Here is a 24884-nt window from a genome sequence, read left to right on the forward strand (position 1 = left end):
CTAGTGGTCAATGAGAGGGAAGGGTAAGGGATAAAAAACAAATATGAAAGGCTGATCAAGTCTGGGGTTTCTCTGTTACATGGGAAGGCACATGGTGACGTCTGCTGTCCTCTCCAGGCTTCTGGGTTCAAATGGCTCTCTCAGCATCTCCAAGCATCTGCGGGTCCTGTCTTAGCTTCTCCAGGGCAAACTCTGGATTTCATTTCCTAGCTTAGCATTTCCAGATGTCTGTGTCTGGTTTCATCTCTCTGCTCTCTGTGCTGGCTCTGTGCTCTCTTTATGTTCTCTGCTTTTTATTCTCTTCATGCAGGGCTCCAGTAAAAGGATTAAGACCCACCTTGAACAGGGCAGTCACATCTCCATCTAATCAAAAGGCCCCACCCACAGTTAGGTGGGTTGCACCTGATTCAGCTTTATCACCAGCTTTTCTACAGAATACAGGTGAGGCACCAGAGAGAATCTGGAAGATAGAAAAATCTTGAACATCATCTCCTCCAGCCTTAGCTCCATTTACTCTTTTTTTTTTTGAGTCCAAACCCTTTATTTATCATTACATTTTATGCATTTGCCTTTTGGATTCTGTAGGAAGTAAAAAGTGGAGTTATAAATTAAAAAAAAAATTCAATTCCATTTACTCTTATTAGTCCTTCTTAATTCACCTCCCACCTTCTGTCTGCATATATCTCTTGGGACAGCCCCAAATGTCTTTGCAGGTTGGAATGCAGAAAACTCTTCCTTATACTAGGAGCCTCAGTATCCTCACCACTGGGAAGGACCATCAGGACCAACTGCTCAGGGTCTCACTTGAAGACCACACTATAAAGCAGCCCTGTCAGTGGGTAAGTGCTTGTCAAAACCAGCATTTGGGTTTGAAAGACCTGAATCACACATTTCTGGAACTAAGCTGGGCAAGACATGTCCCACTGCCAGTGTCTGGAACACTTTATTATTGGTAAATCTGGATGAATCTTGTGATTTGGGGGGAGCCCTGTCCTCTGGAGGCGCAGAAACCCAAAAAGGATGGGAGGGGGATGGAAAAAGTCAGTTGGGAGATGGCCTGGTCAACTTGTCAAGCCATTCCCTGACCCTGGCCCTGAGTGACCACTTTCTATAAGAAGACATGTTTTCAGCCTCGCAGCAGGAAAATTCAAGGAATTTAGGGGGGAGGGGTCAGAAGTAAAAATATTGATGTTAGAAGAGAGAAATAACAGGACGTACATGCTTTAGCAGTTACTAGAAAGGTGATGAAGTTACTTTTTTTTCTGCATAGGCAGGCTCAGGGAAGTGAACCCGGGTCCCAGTACAGCAGGCGAGAATTCTACCTGCTGAGCCACCGTGGCCCGCCCAGTGATGCAATTTTAACATAAGGGTCCAGGGTGAAAATGGGATGAGATTCTGCCACCATCCAGCTATCAAAATTCAGGCCAGAATTTTGGACAGATGTCCCATGGTGTCTATCCATGGACAGGTCATGGAAGAGACCTAATCAACTCAAGGTGAGAAGCACCACACACAGGTGAGACCGCAGGCACAGCCAGCCACCAGGACCAAGTAAGGCAGATCCTGCCCTGCAATCAACCCATCCCAACGCCCAGAGCAAGGCTGTACCCTAGGCTTTTCAGGGGGGTTTAGGAAGAACCCAGCTCTTGGAGAATGAGTATAAAACAAACTAAAGCACAAGGGCCCACAATGTTACGTAGGGCGGAGCCTCTAGGTTTCCCTTCCTGGTTCTTCCATTCTTTGTTAAAATAGAGTCTTTTCAAATATACAGTGGCCACGGTTGCGCAAACTTTGAAATCTGATGGCCTTAATTTACAACCAAGCGCTGATAGACACAATCAACTGCTTGATCTCAAGACTCAACCTCTCTGACACTTGCAGCTCCCCCATCTGTAAAATGGGGTGAATCCCCGCATTAGGGCTGACGTGAGGATTCAATGAGAGAATACATAGGGCATACTCGGCACAGTGCCTGAGACACAGTTAAGTGCGCAAATAACGGTAGCCACTGACATTATTATAATTAAATAAATCTGTTGCTGCTGTGATTTTTTTGGAAGATCTATGTATACATTCAGTCACAAATCAGTACAAATGTCCTTTAGCATCCACTGGTACAAGAAACATGGTTTCCCACAGCTAAAGTCCCCTGAGTATGTCATGTGGCAGGCCTCTGCAAGGAGAAAAGGTGCATTAGGTGGCTGGTTGTTCTGAGGATCTCAAATCTGGGGCAAATACCCCGAAGGTACCACGTGACTCTGACGTGGGAGGAGGAGGAGGGAACCTCTGGCATGCAGGCTCCCCAGAGCCCAGGAAGATAAAGCTAGGGGTTCAAGCTCCAGCTCTTGTCAAGTAGGGACTGTCACGGTGGGGCTGGGAAGAAGGGATACTCTATTCGGACAACCCTCCATACACTCAACAGGTCCTAAAACACAGCAGTGAGGGCTCCTCACGTTTTCTTTGACTAACATAATCATTTCCTCCTAACTGGAGGGTGAAAATAAAACGGACAAAGGAGACAACACTGAGTTCAATTAACTTTACTGCTCATTAGGAGATAAAATTCAGGAAGAAAAATGGAACCTCCTGGCAGAAGTATGGGAGGGACTGTCAAGATTTCTGTTATCCGGGCTCAGCCTGTAGTTATTTCCCTAAAACCTTTAAGCGGCGCTTTGGCTCAGGCCAGTCAATCTGTTTTCTGGGTAATGATTATTTTTCTAATCCCACCCACCGGCCCGGAGCACTGTCAGAGAGAACGCACAAGTCTCAGGCAGCAGGGGGAGCATTCTCCAGGGGGTCCTGTGCCTGGCACGCAGGTGGCTTTGTGCCCGGCCCTGACAGATGCCAAGGACCTGACTTAGGTAAAAGCCACGAGGATCCCCGGGACGCGTTTCTGCACAACCGTCTGAGGCATCCTGGGGAGTCCGTCTGGGCCTGGCCTCCCCTCCTGTGCGCGCACACTGCCCGTGCCCACACCACGAGGTGGGGACGCCAGGAGGCCCTTCTCCACACCAGGCAGAGGTCTAGGATGCTGAGACACGAGGCACATCTCTTGCCTGCAAGGAGCTCACTGTCTAATGGTAGCACAAGGACACAGAGTCACCATGCAGGATGACAAGTACCGTGACAAGAGAAGTGACCACGAGGCCGGACCCACAACACATGGCAGAGGTGAAAGAAGCCTGCAGGACTAGGAAAGTGGTCCTCAGGCTCAGTCCCACTGCATGCCCTAATTCTATCAGGTGTCCCCCACAACCTGCCAAAACCTGTTAGTTGTTGGATTTTAAGGCCCCATTAATTTTAAACTTAGGGGGACACATCTGGCAGTTAAAAAAAAAACAACTCGGGCGGACCACGGTGGCTCAGCAGGTAAGAGTGCTTGCCTGCCATGCCTGAGGACCCGGGTTCACTTCCCGGTGCCTGCCCATGTTAAAAAAAAAAAAAAAAAAAAAAACAACTCTCAATCTAATTAATCTGAGTATTCTAATTAATCTGAACACTCATAGTGGCACAGAATCGGTCAACAGAAAAATATTCCTCTCAGCCTCACTGTCTCCACTGGCCTGGTGATGGGCCGTGTCTCCACCATGTTCAGTGAAGAGGTGTGAGGGGCACAAGTGTGGTATCAGGTAAGAACGTGGCTCCTTGCACTGCCTGGCACCACATGCCACCGGCAGAAAAGTCGAAAGGAGATGGCCAGAGCGAGGTTCTAGTTTGCTTGAGCAGAAGCAAGAGGGCCAGAAAGGACTTGTATCAAAGGAGGAATTTGAGGGCTGAGTCCAGGATAAAGGTGGTTGCCAGAGTAGAGAGGGATGAAAGGGAGAGAGCTTTCTCCAGAGCCTTTTGGGCAGGGGGGAGGCTGGCACTATACTGACTGGTTGGAAGTTCTTATAATGGGGTCTTGCTCCAAGGTCCTAAGCCTCAGCTGGAAATTTGGGCAAACTGCTGGCTCTCTCGGCCTCAACCCCATCACCCCTCCCATGGGATAACAATGCTTTTCTTGTAAGGTTGAGCTATTGTATTTGTGAACCCTTTGAAGGGTGGTCACACACCCCAGGCCTTGACCTGAGCACACACCGCATGCACGGACTGCTACTTTCAAGTTCAGCAGTCCTACAAGGGAGAAAACAACCCTCTCGCGTACTACCATGTGTCCCGCACAGTTCTCATAGTCTCTCCCTTAATCCGAATATTCATATAAAACATCTCCTCCCGGTTTACACAAGAGGAAGCTACCAAAGACTGATTTCTTCTTTCTTCTCCCTAATCCACACCTACCAGGGAAGCTCTGTTCTAGACAGCGAGACCTCAGTACTGAATAAGACAAACAGCTCTATTCTCATGGAACATACATTCTAGTGTGGGAGAAAGATTATAAATGAACCAAAAATAATTTCAGACACTGGTAAATGCTATAAAGCAAACAAAGCAGGGTGATTTAATAGTGACAACCACGGAGGGGCAATCATGCAAGAAACTGTGAAACGTAGATTTCAAATAGAGGGACCAGCCAATGCAAAGGCCGAGATACAAAGGGACTTGATGTGTTCAGGAACAGAAAGGAAGTTAGCGTGGTTTGAGAATAATGAGGGTCGCAGGAGGGGACAGGAGTCAAGGTCCGAGAGCAGGCAAGGGTCAGACTATATGGGGTATTCCACACAGAGCTAAGGAGTAGGATATTATTCTAAGCGCAAGAGGGTTTTAAGCAGGGAAGTGACAATCTAATTTCAGGCTGTTGTGGGAAGAATGGACAAGGGAGGCCAGCTTCAGAGGTCAAGGTCCTACCACCACCACTAGTTTGCAAACGGCACCCAGACTTGTTCTTTCTGCTGAGTCACATTTTATATATTGTAGTAGGATGCTTACTGGAATCTCAAATTTGACAAAATGGGGCTCTCATGATCTCTACAACATTAGCCAAACCTCAACTTCTCAGGCCCTCCCCTTCTGCACCAGTCAAATGAGGGTAACTGCTCAGGAGTCTATAATGACAATTAAATGAGAACACGTATATACACATACTTTGTGTTCTTCTGGCAACCGTCGATGAAGAGTGAGGGTCTGCTGTGTGCCAGGCACTCATAAAGTTGTCCTACAGTGTTAGGAATTTATGATTAGAGTAAACGTTTGATTAAAATTTACCCTGTTTGACAAAAACTAAGGGCCAGCCCTCATTCCTCATGGAAGGTGAGGGTAGAATGAACACTGGGTTCCTAGTCTTCAATCTTCACTGCTCCCTGCAAACTGTCCATGAGGCCAAATATTCTTGAGAAGCATCTTCTCTGAAGAGGGAGGGAACATAAAGGTAAGGAAAAAAAAAGAATGAACACTTTACTGGGGAGGTATGACATTGAGCCAAAGGATGTTGGGATTTGCCCTACTCAAAGAGCTTCAAGTCAAGAGCCCATCACCCCAGAGTCAGTTTTCTATCTACCTGTAAAACCAGGAAATACCTATCTTCCCTCAGAGGAGACACCCAACAGTCAACTAATGAGGCACGGGGAAAGCACAATTAATGGGAAGGTTTCTTCCCTGCTCCTTTGAGAGTGTGGAGGAGAGTTGAAAGTTCCTTGCCTATATGTAAAAGGTTGGGGATTCTCAACGAAAGTGGTTGAGTTTATACAGCTCTTGGAAATCCATCCCACTAGAAAGGGGCAAATCAGGCCAGTCATTCCTCCCAAGCTCTAAGCAGACATGACAACTGCTAGCACCTAAGATAAACAAGGAAGCCCAATTTCTAGTTTCCATGACAGCCCTCACTAACTCCTTTCAGCTACCACCCCCCGAAAAGGACCAAGACATGCCAGGTCTATCACACTGCCAGGCTATCACCCCCACAACCCCACTGTCCCCAATCTTTAACAGAACAACCAAGACCTGGGTTTCTGTTACAGATACCTAGAATGAGTGTGTTGCACCTGGGCCATTCTGCTTTGGGAGAAGAACAAAGGAAGCAGAGAGAAGCCACAGCCTGGATAGGCACCACTAGACAGGATAAGAGAAAAAAAGCACTGATTTGGTTGGAAGACAGTCAGTCTCTAATGAAGGAAAAATCTCTGAGTACCTGGTTGCTTTTTCAACAGAGCACCCATAAACAACTGGTACAAATGGGCTCGATGTGGGACCTGTGTAGGGACCGAGGCACGCCCATCCCCTACTTCACATCTGGTCCCCAAACCACCCTTCCCAGCCTCAGCCCAGGGGCAGGAAGGGCAATGCACAGGCGTGGCTTCCAACCCACCTGGACTTTTCCATATTGCCAATGCCCACCAGCACTTCTGTTTCCCAGGGGAGGGGGATGCAGGGATCACATTTCAGCTACCCCCACCTTCTGCCACAGGAGGCAAACTGGCAGGGGAATTTTTGTTTTCTCCATTCAGTCTCCCAATTTTGTAGCCTCTCTTTCAATTAGGCTGGTGTTTCTTAAACTACAATTATTCAGTCTCAACTTATATATATATATATTTAACACAATTGTATTCCCTGTGCTACTATTTACGTAATATTTCTTTATAATGAGTCATTAATTTTACTTACATTTATTTTAAAGGGAAACACTGTGGCATTAGGGTAAACGGAAAATCTGCATCACTATCCCACGCAGAACTTGCTAGATATATATACTCTAATTGTACATTAAAATACATAACTGTTTTGATTTTTTTTGGGGGGGGATGTGCATGGTCCGAGAATCGAATCTGGGTCTCCCGCACGGTGATCGTTTTTTTTAAAGTCCATTCATGTACCGTTTAAAATAATCTCGGGGGACAATACAATGGGAATTCCTGCCTTAGCGGTGCAGTGGCTTTCTCCCTTTAGCTGTCCGGGAGCTCTGGGCGCCTAAACAGAAAAACCAACTCCAAGCTCTCTGATCTCCAGTTTCTCCCCCAGGTTGGCAGCGTCCACACTGTCTCCTAGGTACTTCGAGAGAAGGCAAGGGCAGGAGAAAAGAAAGGCGCGCAGTTCCCAGTTCCCATGCGAGGCGACGTGAGGGCACAGAGTCGAGGGTGAAAGGAACTGTAAATACCCAGTCTAGTGAAAGACATGGGCGGGGAGGGACTGACCTTCTCGCGCAGGGTGCAGTGGACATCCGAGGCGACGCGTCCTTCCCACCACGGCTCATCCATCATCGCGGACGCAGCGCCGCGGTCCGGGGCTACCGGGATCTCAGGGTGCACCCTGCATAGACACCAGCAACTTCAGTGGCCCGAGCGCGACCCCCGGCTCCGACCCCCAGCATCCCCATCCTCGCTCGCCGGGTACCGGGGACCCGGACGGGCGCCCCCTCCTGCCTGGCTCGGAGGAGCTGGCGGTCGCCTCCCGTCCCGGGAAGGCTGAGGTGCCCCCTCCCTCTGCTCGCTGGACCCGAGGCGATCTGGACTTTTGCAACAACTTGCAGAATTTTGATTTTTCCCTTTTGCAAAAGTTGCAGGGAAAGTTGCCGACTCTGCCAGCTCGCCCTAGGCTAGGGCTCCTCCCCCGCCGCCTAGCCTTTGTCCTGCTCCCACATCCTGCCCTCGAGCGGGGGTCGAAACTCACACATCCCTCTCCCGGCGTGGGGGGCTGCGGGCGCCAGGGCCCTCCCAGGACTGAGCCGGCTGTGCTCCCGGGCGCCTGCACGCGGCTGGGCCCCCGACCCGGGCGCTCCACACTCTAGCTGCCGCCTCCGCAGCCCGGCTGGCCCCGGCAGACGCCGCGCCCCGGCGTGCGCTCGACTCCCGCCGCGGCTCGCAGCCTCCCGGCCGCCCGGGGCCTCCCTCCCGCGCTGGGGGAATTGGGGGCCGGGCTTCGCGCATGCGTCGCCGGTGCCCCGCGCCCCGAGGGGCGGGGGGCTGGGAATTAGAGTGTGTCTTTCGCCAGCGCTGGCTCGGCTTCCTGCCCGCCTCCCACCCTCGCCTGGGTGGAAAGCTTCCTCGCACCTTCACCCAGACGCCCGGTGGCCTCCTGGACAGCCCCACGCCGGGCTTCGCAAGGCGTCACCTGCGCGCACCACGCGAGAAACGCGCGAGCAGGTCCACCCAGAAAGTTCTGCCCCCGCGTGCAGCGCCCTAGCCAACCTTCCGTCGGCTTCACCTGTTTTTCTCTAACCGTTTTTTTAAGGAAAACACCCTGTCCCAAGAAAGGGAGATAGATTAACAAACGGACCATTCTCAAGAAAGTCCCAGAAAAGTCACTTTTGATTATCCACGAGTCCGTAATTCTAAGGGATGCCCACTACTAGTTAACTGGTATTTATTGTGCTCCTGTTCCACGCTAAAACTGGAGGAAGCCCACTTCTTTTTGGAGAATCCGGCGGATGGAAAGCATTGTCTTTTTTATTCAGTTTATTGATTTCGAAAAGGGACTCTCTTCTGGAGCCGATTTGATGGCACAGCATGGTCGGTCCTCTTGGCTGACTTGAGTGTGTGTGTGTGTGTGTGTGTGTGTGTGTGTGTGTGTGTGTGTGTGTGTGTGTGTGTGTTTGATACTTTTGGAAATTCACAGACTTGGGACCAAATCCAACTTTTCCCACCTACCAGTTGGGGAATTTTGACAAGTTCCTCAAATCTGAGCCTAGAATTGTTCATTTATAAAATGGGAATAAGAATTGCACCAACTTACTGGAGGTATTGTACTTTTGAGATAAATAGGTTTAAAGGGATTATCGTCATGCCAGGTTATGTAATGAGCACTCAGTGAAACAGCTGTTCACGAAAGAGTTTTTAGTTCTGACGCTTTCCTGCAAGGAAAGACCCAGCGGGGGGGCGGTGGGGATATTATATATTATATATATGTATATATATCAGCTGTGATGAAGTTCACCTGGAGCTTGAAAACAAGTCAGTGTAAAAAGGCATGGACGTTTGTAAAGTGTAACCTAGAAATGAACTTAATAAATTAGTACAGGCTCTAAATGAAGAAATTATCAAGTTTGAAATATAATAGACTTGAAGACCTGAAGAAATAGAAGAGGATAAACATACCAACTTTACCCAATTTATTCTATTTAATAAAATTCTAATGCTAAATGGAGGAAGGGACAGTTGACAATTTTTCTAACATTCATATGGAGAATAACTGTGAGAAGCTAAAAAATTTATATTTTAAAAATGTGATAGACCTATATTACCAAATCTTAAAACATTGCAAAGCTATGATAGTTAATACACTGTGGTGTTGACACAAGAATGATGGACAAGTATCAGTGGGATAGTTGAAAGTCTAGAAACATACACACATATTTAAAAATTGACCATATGATAAAGATGGCATTTCATTTTGGTGGGGAAAAGGATAAATCCTTCACTAAATTAGGCTGAGAAATTAGTTAATTTGGGGGGAAAACAGCAAAACTAGGGTTTATTTACAATCACAAAATAAATGTAAGAACCCAAAGAGCTACAAAATTGATCAGAAGAGAATTAGAAGAAAACTTAGGTGACTTATTTCAGAGGGAAAGGCCCAAGTACTAAGGCATTGGAGAAACCAAAGGCAAAGATTGGTAGATACATTTTAATAAGTATGTGAGATTCTGATATATCAAAAATCATCACCAAAATAGGCAGAAATGACAAATTGAAGAAAGCATTTACAACAAATATGACAAAAGATTGGTCTTACTATATAGACCTCTTGTAAGTCAATAAATAAAACACTAACACCCTAAATGCAGAAATGGATAGAGGACAAGAACAGGCATGGTGTGATAGAAGAAATTCAAATGTATAAATACAATTTTTAAAATGCTCACACTCATTAATAAAAACATTAAAAGTTTAAAAAACAGTGAAATGCATCTTTGTCAAAGATTCTTAAAAATATAGTATACAGGTAGGGTTGACAAATATACAGCGTCGTTTGGGCATATAAATTAATGTCATCTTTCTGAAAGGCAGTATGAATCCTAAAGTTTAAAACGTATCATGTGATCCAACTTTTCCATCTCTGGAAATTTATTCTATAAAATTAAGCAGATGAGCACAGGAATTTATTTATAGGGGGTTTCATCACAATGCTTCCTTAATTAGAGAGAACTATTAGAACAGGAAGCTGGTTAAATAACTATTTAGCACTTTAAAAAACTTTTTTAAAGAGTGTTTAATGACTTGGGAAAATACTTATGATATATTAAGTGAAAAAAGAGATTAAAGTATTATGCCGGTTATACTCACATTAATTCACACACATACGTACATAGGAAGGAAACTGAAAAATGTACATGAAAATATTAATTATATTATGGGAAATTTTCATTTTTTTAATTCTAGTATGTCTGTATTTTCTATAAAAAACATGCATTACTTTCATCTTGATGATGTCACTCCTCATGCATTATTTTCACAACCAGAAAATAAAAGGAGAGAATGTTATTTTAAAATAATCACATAATGTACTTAATAGGTGTGGTTTTCCATTGAACAACTCACAATGTTGTTGTATGCAGAGAACACTGGAAAAAGGAAGAGCTGCATTATTCTCTCATTTGGACTCCCCTTTACCTAAACTTCAGCTTTCAGTTATCAGGAGAAAGGGAAGCAGAAACTTTGGGCTTTCCTCCAGGGGCTACTTTAAGAGCATTCTAAACACATGCACACCTGCACTCCTCTGTATTTTATTCTCAGGAATCTGTTATTTTCGCAGGAGCTCTGAAGAGTAAGAATCTATTTCACCAATAAATTGATGGTTTTGGTCGTGAGTTTGTTTACAGGTAGAAATGGTGTCTGTGCCCTTAGGAGAGGGTGGCTCCTGGTGCTGGAGATCAGGGAACACTGCAACTAAAGTTACTGTTCCCACCCACTCCATCTTCAAGGAGCCAAGGAGCCAGCCAGCCTGCCTTCCTGCCTTCCTTCCTCCCTCCCTTCCTTCTTCCTTCTTTCCATTTTCCTTTCCACCCTCTTTATCAAGTACTTGCTATGAGCCAATTAACCCTTCTCCCTACTCTCACAACCTCTGAGGCACCCAGTTGGGAAACACAGACTCAGACCAAGCACGTCCTACTACCTGCAACTGTCCCTGAGAAAAACGAGGAAAAGAAATTCTCTGCCCTGTCTAATCTTCCTGAGTACAAATTGGCCAACTCTCTCCACCATCATATTATTTTATTGAGTTCTCACTTTGCACCCAACTTTCCTTGCTCTCTTTATCCCTTCATATGCCATAGACTCTCCCATTTCTGCACATATGCCCACGTTCTCAGGCCTCCTTCTCCCTACACTGTCTCTAGGCAGAGAGGTGATCTGCGCATTTACCACTATAGACAGTCATGCCTTTTTTTTTCTTTTACAGAAATGGTAGCATACTAGGCCCACTTTTCCACACCTTGTTTATTTGCAGTTGGGAGATTCTGCAGTTTGTTTAAGGTCAGGACAAACAGGGCTGGCTCACAATATACCGTAGTCCTGTGGTGTGGATCCATCATGATACATTAAAAGAATATTTAGGTGGTTTCCAGCCCTTTGCTGCCTAACCATGCTGCAGTGAATATCTTGCAGTTGTATCAGTGACATAAATTCCTTGATCTCTCAGCTTTCCAGGGGAAGTAAAGGTGTCTACTTAGAGTAGTTTCCTTAGGGTTGTGATGGTTTGTGATGGCTTGCTTTGTAGTTCATTTAGGAACCAAAGCAGGAAGACTGGCTAAGTTTAAAGGGACAGATGGGAGATATCTGGGCCACGAACTTAGAGCTATAAACCTTGCACTACTTTGGTATTTAACCAAAACCCACACCAGCCCCTTTAAACCTCTCTAAGAGCGCACTCTTCATAGTCCTGAGGAGTCACCAAATGCTTTATGATCCTTGACTAGAAATCCCTGTGATACAATTTCTATACACTAGGTCTGAAATTCAGGCAGGAAGAATGAAAGAGCAGCATTTCATACAGAACTCAAAACCTGGACATATTACTTTTTTATTAATTAAAAATGTATACAATTTTTTAAAAATGCAAAAGGAATAAGTGAAAAAAATAAATTTTCCTCCCACCCAAGACTTGCTCCAAGGAATGTGTGATCCATGTAGTCACACAGGTCCCCGTATTCAGGAGAGCTCGGTGCTTGGTTTAAGGCTCTGCTTTTGCCATCTTGACATTCTTAATGATTTTTGTCTTTGATTTTGTGTTTTGTAAGTGAAGTCTGATGGACAGTGGAACATGCACATGCACAGAGGAGATAACCACGATACATGTCCACCATTCCTTGTTGTTAAGCCAACCTATTGTATGGTGTGATAGTTAGGTTCATTGTCTCAATTTGGCCAAGTGATGGTGCCCAGTTGTCTGGTCAAGCAAGCACTGATCTAACCATTACTGTAAGGACATTTTGTGGCTGGTTAATGAACCAGTAGGCTAGTTTATTAAATCATCAGCATGTTGACTGCATCCGTGGTTAACTACATCTGCAGTTGGCCAAGGGGAGTGTCTTCTGCAATTAGTGATGCTTGATCTAACCAGTTGAAGGCCTTAAAGGAGAATGCAGAAGAGAGAATCTTTCTCTTAGCTTCAGCCTGCCAGCCTCTCCCTAGGCATTCACTGAAGCCCTTCAATCAGAGCTGTTAGCTTGTAGCCTGCCCTATGGAATTTGGACTTGTGCCTCGCTACAGTTGCATGAGACACTTTTATAAAGTCTCATATTTGCAGATATCTCTTGTTGGTTCTGTTTTCCTAGAACCCTGACTAACATAGCCTGTTACATTAACAACTTAGGGGTGTTGACCTTGAGAGGCCATGCTTTCCATTTAAACCAGAACTTGCTCTGAATGCAGAAAAAAGGCAACAGCATTTTAAGAAACACAACGACCAATTAATTCTTATCATATCTTCTCTTACTGGTGTTATTTCCCTGTATTAACCAACCACGTATTATGGCACAGAAGGAAAGGGAAAGATGGAGCAATCCGTAGTTCCTTTTCCCTTCAGCCCTTCTTTCCTTGTATCAAGAGGTGAAATAAAAACAGTTGAGTCTGTATGCAGGTTCAATCTATTGGTTTGATTTTCACATGTCTATGCTAGAATCTGTATTTCATATAATTTATTTATTTTGAATTTGTGTGGTAAATTTGCAACTCTGAATTTTTATTTTGCAATAAATAAACCACTAGGCTTTGGAAAAAAAACAGTTTGAGTCTGTTTGGTGCATTTCCACTGTTATGATAAGAAATAAATAGAGTTGATTCTTGGTATTTGTGGTACATATATTCTATTACGTCACCACGAACACTGAATTAGTAAATACAGAACCACTGCTCTGAGACGAAATGTAGGGTAGGTCCTCGTGAGCCTTTGGTCACAACATTTTTGTCAACTGATCAATACATAACCTTTTTAAACATGGATTTCTGTTGAAAGACACCTTAATAGATATCATTGTTTCATTTAACTCTTGCTTAAATGGAGATTCTCTAACTCATGTATTTTCTGCCTAAGTCATGTCACAGCCTTCAGTACTATGCTTGGGGCCCATTTTAAGTAGTGAAATCACCAACAAAAAGCACAAAAATGTGAAAAATGTGTCACTGAATATACTGCGAAAAGAACACGTGTTTACAGTAGGAGAAGTGAAGCAAGAAGGCAGAGAGTTGCCTCTTTAGACTTCAGCTGGGAATGTTTGTATTGCATGACTCAATTTTTTGCTACTCTGTGCATGCCCATGAATGACTGTGAATGAGCCACAAGGATTGCTTTTCTTCTTGAATATGTAATCCATTTGTGGGTATAGAAGGAACAACAAAGATGAGAATTTCATAATATACATTAGACATTTATGCAAAAGCTGTTTTATTTTTCAAAGAAGTTTCTCCTATTTCCCCATCTTTTCTATCTTCCTCAGAGCAAGAAATAGTAATTACTATTCTCATAAACAAACTGCTCCGTTGTGTTGGAAAGTAATTATAATCTTTGTGTTTACAGTCATTATCATCTCCAAAAACTCTACTTTTCATTTCACTGCACAGTCTCACTGCACTGTTTCACAGTAACGTTGTAACCCTCAAAGTAGAAGCGCCCAAAGAAATTAGAGCAAATAGCAGTTGTATCAGTGTGAAAGAATGTTAGAGGCCCAAGGATTTCTAAGCACTGATTTAATAATAATAATAGAGATTGCTACTGGCACAGACCTATTTACTCCTATTATTCAGATTGCAATAATAGAAGTGCAAGGAAGAAAAGAAAGTCAGGAATGAAGTCAGTAAATATTACTAAAGACATTTTAAATATAAACACCATGTATTTCTTGATTAATACCAGGTAGATATCTAAACTATCTATCCCAAATTCTGGCCTCAGAGAAAAAGATTAGAGACAGTTAATAAGAAGAGACTTCATATTATCAGGTCCATTTTTAAAACAACGAGATCATTTAGGATAATCACTTTAGGCTTTTTTTTTTTTTTTAACTTTTTTATGTATAATATAAAATATATGCAAAGCAAAGAAAGAAAAAAGCAATAGTTTTCAAAGCACTCTTCAACAAGTAGGTACAGGACAGATCCCAGAGTTTGTCATGGGCTACCATACCATCATCTCAGATTTCTCCTTCTAGCTGATTCAGAATATAGGAGGCGAGAAGGAATAAATACTTTTTTATCATCACAGTTGACTTTTTTTTCACAATTGACTTTTTCTTTTTTGTGTGAAATATATATATATATATATATATATATATATATATAAAGCAATAAATTTCAAAGCACTAGTTGTAGAACAGATTTCAAAGTTTGGTATGGGTTACAATTCCACAATTTTAGGATTTTATTTCTAGCTACTCTAAGATACTGAAAACTAAAACGAATAACAGTTTAATGATTCAGCAATCATATTTGTTTGTTAAACCCTACCTTCTCTGTGTAACTCCACCATCACCTTTGATCTTTCTATCCCACTCTTTAGGGGTATTTGGGCTATGGCCATTCTAATTTTTTCATGTTGGAAGCGGGTGTCAATAATATGGGGTAGGGAGATGAAACTATCTGATGTTCTGGAGAGGCTGGGCCCTCTAGGTTTCAGGACTTGTCTGATCCAGGGATTCATCTGGAGGTTGTAGATTTCTGGAAAGTTACCCTAGTGCATGGAACTAGTCTTTCTTTTTATTTTAATATTTTTATTGAAATATCTTCATGCACATACAGTCCGTTCAAAGTATACAATCAATGGCTCACAATATCATCACACAGTTGTGTATTCATCACCGTGGTCATTTTTAGAACATTTGCATTACTCCAGAAAAAGTAAAAAAAAAAAAAGACAAAAGAAAAAATTCATGTATCTCATACCCTTACCCCTCCCTCTTATTAACCACTAGATTTCAATCTATCCGATTTTATTTAGGCTTTCTTTTCATCAGCGATTTTCATTGGTCCTTTTATTGGTAATTCATTTATGTCTGTTCTCTTATATTCTACTTTCCTTTTATTTTCTGGGCCATATATGACCAAAGGGGAGATGAGAGGGTAAATGGATGACTCCAGGAATTTCTTTAAATTCAGAGCAGACGTGGAATGACAATATAAGAATGCACAATGCTGTACCTAAATGTGAGAGCACAGGCAGCCCACAGGTACAGAAGTGGACAGAAATGAGGACAGCACACCAGGCACTAGAGGCGCACCTGGAAAGTGCCAGAAGGAGTGCCAGTCTGAGCCCCTCTCCACACAGAGACTTGGTCAGAAAACTAGGCGTTCTGGTTTTGGGGTTACCAAATAAATTTTAGTAAGCGGGTGAATTCACAAATATGGAATTTTTTCATATGAATTTCATATGTGGAAAATATGGAATTTTCATCAACAGGACATGTGAATGAGTTGCAAATTGGGTAATTTCAGTGATTCTGCATTTGAGTTAAGTGCTCTTATTTTTGCCTTTAAAACTGGTATTGTACAATATAAAGATGAATGGTAAAACTCATGCTGGTACTTTAAAATCTTAATTTTTCTTTACCTAGAGCGTCATTAAATAGCAAATTAAAAACACCGTGATGGGTGGTAGAACAGTGGCTCAGTGGCAGAATTCTCGCTTGCCTCACTTGAGACCCGGGTTCGATTCCTGGAGCCTGCCCATGCAAAACAAACAAACAAACAAACAAAAACACCATGACAAGCTGAAAGAGAGATAGAAGAAGAAAGGAAAAAGCTTTGTATTTTAGAACCTTAAAGGACACTTTTCGCTGCTTCTTGGAACAAGGTGTCCCACGTTTTCATTTTGCTCAGGGCCTGCAAATTATGTAGCTGACGTCGTGCCTACCACTGTCCCCTATGAACTTCACCCCAGAGCAAACCCATTTGTTTCCTTCCAAAAATATTCTATGCCACGTATTTTGGTTTGCTAAATCTGTTGGAATGCAATATATCAGAAATAGATTGGTTTTTACAAAGGAGATTTCTTAAGTTATAAGTTACAATTCTAAGACCATGGAGATGTCCAAATTAAGACAACAAGAGAATACCTTCACCCGAGACAGGCCGATGGTATCCTGCTTCCTCTGTCACGTGGAAAGGCACATGGCAAAGTCTGCTGGCCCTTCTCCCCTAGGTTGGTTCCAAAAATGCCTCTCAGCTCCTGTGTGTCATTGTTCTGGTTTGTTAGCTGCTGGAATGCAACATACCAGAAATGGAATGGCTTTTAAAAAGGGGAATTTAAGAAGTTGCTAGTTTATAGTTCTAAGGCTGAGAAAATGTCCCAATTAAAACAAGTCTATGGAAATGTCCAATCAAATTTATCCAGGGAAAGATACCTTGGTTCAAGTAAGCTGATGAAGTTCAGGGTTTCTCTCTCAAATGAGAAGGTACATGATGTACATGGTCAGGGTTTATCTCTCATCTGGAGAGGCATGTGGCAAACATGGCATCATCTGCTAGCTTTCCCTCCTGGCTTCCTGGATCATGAAGCTCCCCAGGAGGCGTTTTCCTTCTTCATCTCCAAAGGTTGCTGGCTGGTGGACTCTCCTTCTCATGGCTCTGTCGTTCTTCTTTGCTCTCTCAGAATCTCTCCTCTGAAATGTTTCCTCTTTTGTAGGATTTCTGTAAACTAATCAAGACCCACCTGGAATAGGTGGAGACGCATCTTCACCTAATCCAGTATAACAACCACTCTTGATTGAGTCACATCTCCAGGGAGATAATCTAATTAAAGTTTCAAACATACAGTACTGAATAGGGATTAGAAGAAATGGCTGCCTTTACAAAATAGGATTAGGATTAAAACATGAATTTTTAGGGTACATTCATCCTTTAAACAAGCACAGTCCTTTTGGCTTCTATTGGGGCATTTTCTTTCTCAGCTCCAAAGGACTCCAGTAAGCAGATCAAGACCCACCTTCAGTTGGCGGGAGGTGTCCCATCTCCATGGAAACAACCTAATCAAAAAGTCCCTCCAAAAAATAGGTCTGCCCCCAAGATTGAGTTAAAAGAACATGGCTTTTCTGGGTTACATAACAGTTTCAAACCAGCACACCATGTCACTCCTAACCTGAACTCTCCGTCTTCCCTACATGGACAATCCTTGAAGCACACTTTTCCCCATTGCTACTGCTGATTTTTTTTTTTTTTTTGCATGGGCAGGCACCAGGAATTGAACACGGGTCTCCAGTGTGGCAGGCGAGAACTCTGCCTGCTGAGACCCCATGGCCCACCCTGATGATGTATTTTTCTTATTAAATATGAGAAAATCTACCATTTGTTGAGTACTTAGCATATGACAGGCCCGGTGCCAGCTGCCCAGGCAGTCACTGAAAATAGGCTTCCCGACCTGCAAATTATTATCCGTCTTCTCTCTTTTCGTGCCTTCTACCCATGTCTAATTACCCTCATGCAGTTTAGGCTTTTTAAAACAAACTCTGCATCTTCATATCTTAGAACAGTATCTGAGATACAAGAGGTGGTCAATGCATGTTTATTGAATTAATAATGTGGTAGATTAAATTATATACTCCAATTTAGATGTGATCTTCATCTGCATTCCTGTGGGTATGAGCTTACCGTAAGTAGGACCCCTTGAAGATGTTGTTTTAGTTAAGGTGTGGCCCAACTGAACCAGGGTAGGCCTTAATCTGGATTGCTGGAGTCCTTTAGAAGCAGAAGAAATTCTGCTTACAGTCACAGACATAGTCAGTGAAAAAGCTATAGTGAAGAGCCAGAAGCAGAAGTCAAGAGAAATGAGAAGTGAAGTGCATATGATACAAGGCAGGGATACAAGCTAGAAGACCCCAAGGATCACAAGCAGTCAACACCAGAATGTCATAGACTTTTGGGGAAAAGCATCACATTGCTATCACCTAGATGTTGTACCTCTCCTAGCCTCAAAACGGTTAGCTAATAAATTCCCATTGTTTAAGCCAACTTATGTGGTATTTGTACAGCAGCTGAGAAACTGAGTCAAACAAATAAAAGATGGACATCTGGATGAGGGGATTAATGGGGGTGAAAGGAATCACCTGGCCCATACGGCAGGCTGATAAGGAGTTATTGTCCCCATTTTTAAAATGGGACCCAGAAAGTCATGTGACCCTGAGTAAGATAGGTTCTGGTGTCAACTTGACCAGGTGAAGGCATCTAGTTCTCTTGGTGTGGACATGAGCCAATGGCATGAGAACCTCATCTGTTGCTGATTACACCTGCAGTCAGCTAGGAGGCGCGCCTGCTGTAATGAATGATGTTTGACTTAATTGGTTGGCCCTTAAGTGACAGAGCTCAACGTAGCACAGCCCAGGCAGCTCAGCATTCCTCATCTCAGCACTCGCAGCTCAGCTCAGGCCTTTGGAGTTGCAGAAAGGAATCACCCTGGGGAAAGTTGTTGGAACCCAGAGGCCTGGAGAGAAGGCCGGCAGAGATCGCCCTGTGCCTTCCCACATAAGAAAGAACCTCAATTGAAAGTTAGCTGCTTTTTCTCTGAAGAATTATGCATTAACTAAATAAATCCCCTTTTATTGAAAGCCAGTCCATCTCTGGTGTGTTCCATTCTGGCAGCTAGCAAACTAGAACACACTCTTTAGGCCTCCTTGTTCATATTAGTAAAATGGAGGAACTACTCTTTCTTTAAAGGGTTGTTGGGACTATGAAAAGAAGAAACATAAGTAGAAACATAAACTACTTCATAAGACTAACAAAACAGGCTAGAGTTGTTCTATGACATTGTTATTTAGAAACCTGCAGCAGAGCTCTGGCTCTGTGCAGACTCACTATGGGGAACTGGAAAGCAGCCTTTTTTCTGTGGGTCTCAGTTGCTCCCTCTGTGAAAGGAGAGAGTGGGATCAGATCCCAGGGGACACAAACCAGAGGCTAAGGATCAGGGAGAGAATGTGAATGAGAGATGCTCGCTGGGTGTAAGAAAAGTCTCAGAGCCCTCCCATCCTGGTTTCCTCCCACCTTTTGAAAGATACACAGGGATAGAGATTTCGTCTGTGAGAAAAATGACAGCGTGAGTTGATGGTAGATGGCGACACTAGCCTCCGTGCTGGGGAAACGATAGGGAGTGGTGAGGTCTGTGGTGAACCAGAAAACCCTTGCTGCATCCGCAACAGGGAGCCCTTTCTCACACCCCCTGCTAGTTCCCGCTGGGGAATTTGGGCCCACTATTGCCAGATTGTTAGATTTTTCCAAAAAAAAGGAAGAAATCGAGGTAGCTCCTGGTTTTCCAATATTGACCTCTTTCCTTTTTTTTTTTAATGCTGTGTGGACCAACCACAGTGTCACCCAGGCTTGTGAACTCTGGAATGGGTGTGCAGTAAGGAGCCCTCCGCCTACTGAGGATCATGTGGGAGCCAAGCACCAAGAGCTAAGGCTCCCCAGACTCCAGGAGGAGGACATAAAAGGAGCCATTAACTTCAAAGTCTCACCGTCAGGCAGACCCCCCTCCTCGCACAAACAATCAACAGGAAGGAGACTGGAGACTGGATAGTAAAAAGTACCAGACAAGCCCATGGGAGCTGCCTGGGGGACCCCCAAGCCGGAGGAAGTCCTAACAGCCATCAGCAGGATGCTGCTTTCCTGGGGCCACCACAAGGTCACCTCCCAGGAGGGGCTTCCAGGGACTGGGGAGTAGGGCGGCAGCTGCTCGGTAAGGGGTCTGGGTGTGGCGTGGGGGGGGGAGGGCAGGAAGGAGGTTGCCACAAGATCTATTTTTAATTTTTCTGATTGCACGAGTATCACTCTCTTTGTACCACTATTAAAGTGTGAGTAAAGTCCTAGGAGGCTCTTGAACTTACCCCACCCTCCTTCCACCCACAGGTAACCACTGTCACATCAATCTAATGCTGTCATTGGCTGGTCACTGAGACGGCGAGGGCAGGGGAGATGAGCTGGGCGGCGATGGGAAGAATCCAGCAAAGCCAGTGCGGTATTGGCACCAGGGTGAAAGCAGCAGAGGGGGTGAGAAGGGACCTGATTCTGGCTGTGTTTTTTTTTTTTTTTTTTTTTTTTTTACATGGGCAGGCACCGGGAATCGAACCCGGGTCCTCGGGCATGGCAGGCAAGAATTCTTACCTGCTGAGCCACCGTGGGGCCCGCCCTCTGGCTGTATTTTAAGGTAGAGCTGATGCGATCTGTTAGATCAGATGTGAAGTGTGACAGACGGACCAGGATCCCTTGACTGCAAGGTTTTAGTTCTAAGCACCTGGAAGGATGGAGCTCCATGTACTGAGAAGGGGCACTAATGCCCGTGACCCAGGACTATTATTTTTCGGTGTTAAATGCTTTAGGTCTAACATAGGTCGTTTGCATAAAACAACACAAATATCACATTTAAAAATTAATGATAAGGCCCTATTATCTAGTCTATATTCAAATTCCTCCAGATATCCCAGAAATGTCTTCTGTAACTGGTTTATTTCAACAAGGATACACTACTAAAACATCAAATGAATTTCGTGGTTCCATCTCCTAAATCTCTTTTAACCTAGGATGGTCCCTACTCTTTTTTTTTTCCACGTTATTGACATGAAACAATTGGGCCAGCTGTCTTGGAGAATGCTCTGTTCTGGGATTTGCATTCAGGACATTTTTGATGCATTGCCCTTCCCGCAGCCCCTCTCCTCATCTGGGCCTGCCCCATCCTGTCCTCCTGCCTCCTGCCTGCTCAGGGCTAGAGCTCTGGAGTAAGACGCCTCACATTTCACTCTTGGCCTTGCTTCTCTCTAGCTGACGATTTCAGCAAGTTACTTAACCCCGGATTCCTTATTTGCAGAATGTCCCTTCTTTATAGGGTTGTGTGAGGGTCATGTAATATATGCCTCATACATAGAGGGCTCTGAATAAGTGGGAGCCAAAATTACTATATAGTTATTAAGTTGTTATCATTTGTACACACAGTTTTGTACCCTGCTATTTCCAAGCCTTAGCTCAAAATGATCTATCTCATGAGCATTTTCCCAGGATCTGAAATATCCTTCCAAAATAGTTTTAATGGCTGCATAATATTCTATCATAGAGATAAAGAAATCATTATCTAGCAGTTTTTAATGTTTATAATCCTATGTTATTTATATTAACCTGATTTTGTGACTACAATCTATTGGTAGTTCTTACATTGTTCCATTTTTCTCTACTGCAAACAACACTGGGATGAGAATCCTTAAAACATACTTTATGCTTCTCCAATTATATCCTGAGGAGCAGTCCTAGAAGGGAAATTGCTGTGATAAAAGGTATGAATTGACTTCTTGGAAAGCTGTCCCTTTCACCCCACCCCCACTGACAACAATGGTAGAAAGCACCCGCTTCTCTCGACCCCACCAAGACTAAGTCGTCATGAAAAAAAAAATGTGTATCCAGTAACTGTGCATAGAATTCCATTTTTTCCAAATTGACTATGAAATTGAATACGCTGTTGGTTCACATTTGTTTGCAAGACCAGGGTTTAAAAAATGTGGTTATCTGTTGTTCATATTTCTTCTTCCACGAACTGTTCTTTACCCATATCTTTTCCTGCTATGTCTCTGTAGACCTTTGAGCTTCCTTCCAGCTCTGGCATTCTAGGATTCTAGTTCTAGAAATTGAGCATTTTGGCTCCGAGCTCATTTCAAAACACTGTTTCTGCCTGTTCCAACAATTGTTCTTTTTTTTTTTGAAGCATGGGCCAGGAACCGAAACCAGGTCTCTCATGCCGCAGGCAAGCATCCTACCCACCTCTGACAGTCCTTAATTGACCTTGGTCCCCCCATGCTCCAGGCCTTAATGGGCAGAGCTCATATCAGCGTCTGCGTCTGCTCGGACCTGTACAGCTGCCCACAGCTGCAGACCACGCTCCAATCCCCTCGGCCACCTCACCGTCCTCCCTCCCTGCTCCTCTAGCCTCATTGCCTGCTGCTCCCTGTCAAAATAAACACCTTGTGATTCCCCAAATATTTTCACTCGTACCATTGCCTTTGTTGGAAAAGCCCCCACACCCTAAATTTTACATGGGAAAACCTTACCTAATGTTTAAATCTCAGCTAAGCACCATTTCCTTTATAAAGCCTTTAGTAAGTACTTCCCAATCCAGGGGAATTTCTCTCTCTTCTGGACTGCAGTCTTAATCACGTCATGTGCTATTTGTGTCTTATTTCAGGAACAGAAGTAGACAAACTTCTGGCGCGATATGGAGAGCTACTTAGGGAGTGCAAACTAGCAGCCTGTGAACCCAACATCCTGTATTTTTAGAATTGGGAAATTTCATGTTAAAATCCTGATTTTCATTTTCTCTTGACACATCAGATGATCTGGTCCATATTCCTATATGACAAGGCTCAACAAACTGCAGCCCGTGGGCCAAATCTTGCTGTGAGCCAAACCTGGCCCATCTTGTTTTCATGAATACAGTTTTACTGGAAAACAGCTACACCCCTTTGTTTATGTATTCTCTGTGGTTGTTTTCATGCTACAATGACAGGGATAAATAGTTGCAATAGAGGCACCAGCCCACAAAGCGTATTCATTATCTGCCCCTTTACGAAAAAGGTTTGTTGACCCCCCGGCTGTAAGAGACAAACTGTGGAACACAGTAGAGGCTCCCTTTAGATGGAGCATTGCTCCAGGTCATACACCACACCTGTCCCTGTCATATCAAACCTGGCCTGTTACATGCACTTATCTTGACCTCCAAGCCTTCTGAGCCATTTGAGTTTTTGATTATATTCTAATACAACATGCAAATCATGAAGCCATATAAGACAATCTTTAAAAATTATGTCTAAAGACATTGTGCAACCAATACTAAATTTGACGATGAATTCTAATAGCATTCTGCAGTAACTACAGCAAATGATGAAGTGGATTCTTGTAGTTAAAAGCTTGGAGTCTAAAGACAGATGGTCTGGGTTCATACTTCAGCTGTTCCATGGGTATGAGCTGGGTGACTCAGTAAGCAAAGAATTTGAGCCTTAATTTCCCCATCTAAAAACCAGTGTAAGAATAAGACCTACCCCACTGCATTGATGAAAGGATAAAGTTCATTCAACTGGCATTTATTGATGCCTTTCTTGTTGCAGGTGCTGGGGATACATCAGTCAACAGAAAAGACTAAGTCTGCATTTTCAAGGGTCTATGCTCTAGTGGGGGAAATGGATCAGACAAGGAGAGGTAGTAGGATCAAGGACTTGGGGTCTGGGACCTCGATGGAGTGAGCTGGAAGGATGAGAATTGGTGGCTGGAGAGTGAACGACTGGAAATTAAGATTATGGATGGGAAGACACCATAGCAAGGAGAGGCCAAGGTTAGGGTAGAAGATAAGATCAGTTGGAGGCCAGGAGGTCAAGGGTTTAGAGGGCAGACGGTCTTGGGAGGTACCCCTGTCTGTGTGGATACTGAAATCATCAAGAATTAGAACAAGAGAAGTGTTAGAGAGAGGGACAGTGAGCCAGGATCTAACATCCTCAAGAGAAGAGGGGGTGACCTGGTGATTGGAGGTGCTTGCCACAAGAAGGGGTGGTAGGAGGTGTGTGCTGATGACATAAGGTTCAAAGCCAGAAGGTTTTACAGAAGGAGGGAGGAGAAAGGTCTGGCAGTGAAGGAAGGAGCAAGGAGGAGAGCAGAGGATGCCACCCCACCTCCAGGCTTGTGGTGCAGAGAGATGGCCACAGCAGCTTGGGGAAGCTGCCAGGGAAGCCTGGATCTCAGGGAGAGCCTGAGGTCTGTTCAGTCTGTGATTCTCAACCCTGGCTGTTAATTAGAAACACGTGGGGGAATTTCCAAACCATCTCACTGCCTGGATCCCACCACCAGAGATTTTTATTAAATTAGTCTAGTGAGGAGCCTGGGCTTCCATCTATTTTTATACTCTCCAGGTGATATTAGCATGCAGCCAGGGAGTGCCAGCTAGAAGGTGAAGGGGACCCTCAGAAGACCAGAGAACACAGTGGCAGGTTTCAGGTGATGGGATCAGGATAGGGGAGTGTAAATTATGTACCCCGGGACGGTGGGGGGGAGGGGAGTGGGAATCCACAATCTTAACCTTTGTAAATAGGACCTTTAGAAGATATCTTTAGTTAAGGTGTGACTCAACTGAATTAGGTTGGGCTTTAATCCAGATTACTGGAGTTCTTTATAAGCAGAAAGAAATTCAGATGTGAGAAGCCAGGTGGAGGAACAGAAGCTGGAAGTCAAAGGAAGCCAGAAAAAAAGGAGAAGAAGCTGCCACATGCATTGCCATGTGCCAGAAAAGCGAGTACCCAAAGATCGCTGGCAGCCACCCCAGAATGCCACAGTCTTTGGGGGGAAAGCATCGTCTTGCTGATATCTTGATTTTGGACTTCTTCCAGCTTGAAAATTGTGAGCCAATAAATCCCCATTTGAGCTAACTTACTGTTCAGGAGTTGTTTTAGGAGCCAGGAAAGACAGGGGTTATGAGGGCATGGGGATTTGGGTCTGGGGGAGGGAAGGGAAGCTTGGGTGGACTGAGCTTCTTAAGGTAACAGACACAAGAGGGTTTGTGTGGTCTCATCTCCTCCC

The 24884-nt window shown here is 44.1% G+C and overlaps 1 protein-coding gene across 1 annotated transcript in view; it reads right to left on the reverse strand.

The window, feature by feature from the left end:
• CCNJL (cyclin J like) overlaps nt 1–7232 on the reverse strand; it is a 69228-nt gene extending 61996 nt beyond the window's left edge. Inside the window, exon 1 of the mRNA XM_077137570.1 lies at nt 7065–7232. Coding sequence (XP_076993685.1) covers nt 7065–7130 — 66 coding nt within the window. The 5' untranslated portion in view covers nt 7131–7232. The remainder of the gene's footprint in view (nt 1–7064) is intronic.
• Between the last annotated feature and the right edge of the window lie 17652 nt (nt 7233–24884).

This window comes from Tamandua tetradactyla, chromosome 20 (genome assembly GCF_023851605.1).
Source record: "Tamandua tetradactyla isolate mTamTet1 chromosome 20, mTamTet1.pri, whole genome shotgun sequence".
In the NCBI taxonomy this organism is placed as follows: domain Eukaryota; kingdom Metazoa; phylum Chordata; class Mammalia; order Pilosa; family Myrmecophagidae; genus Tamandua; species Tamandua tetradactyla.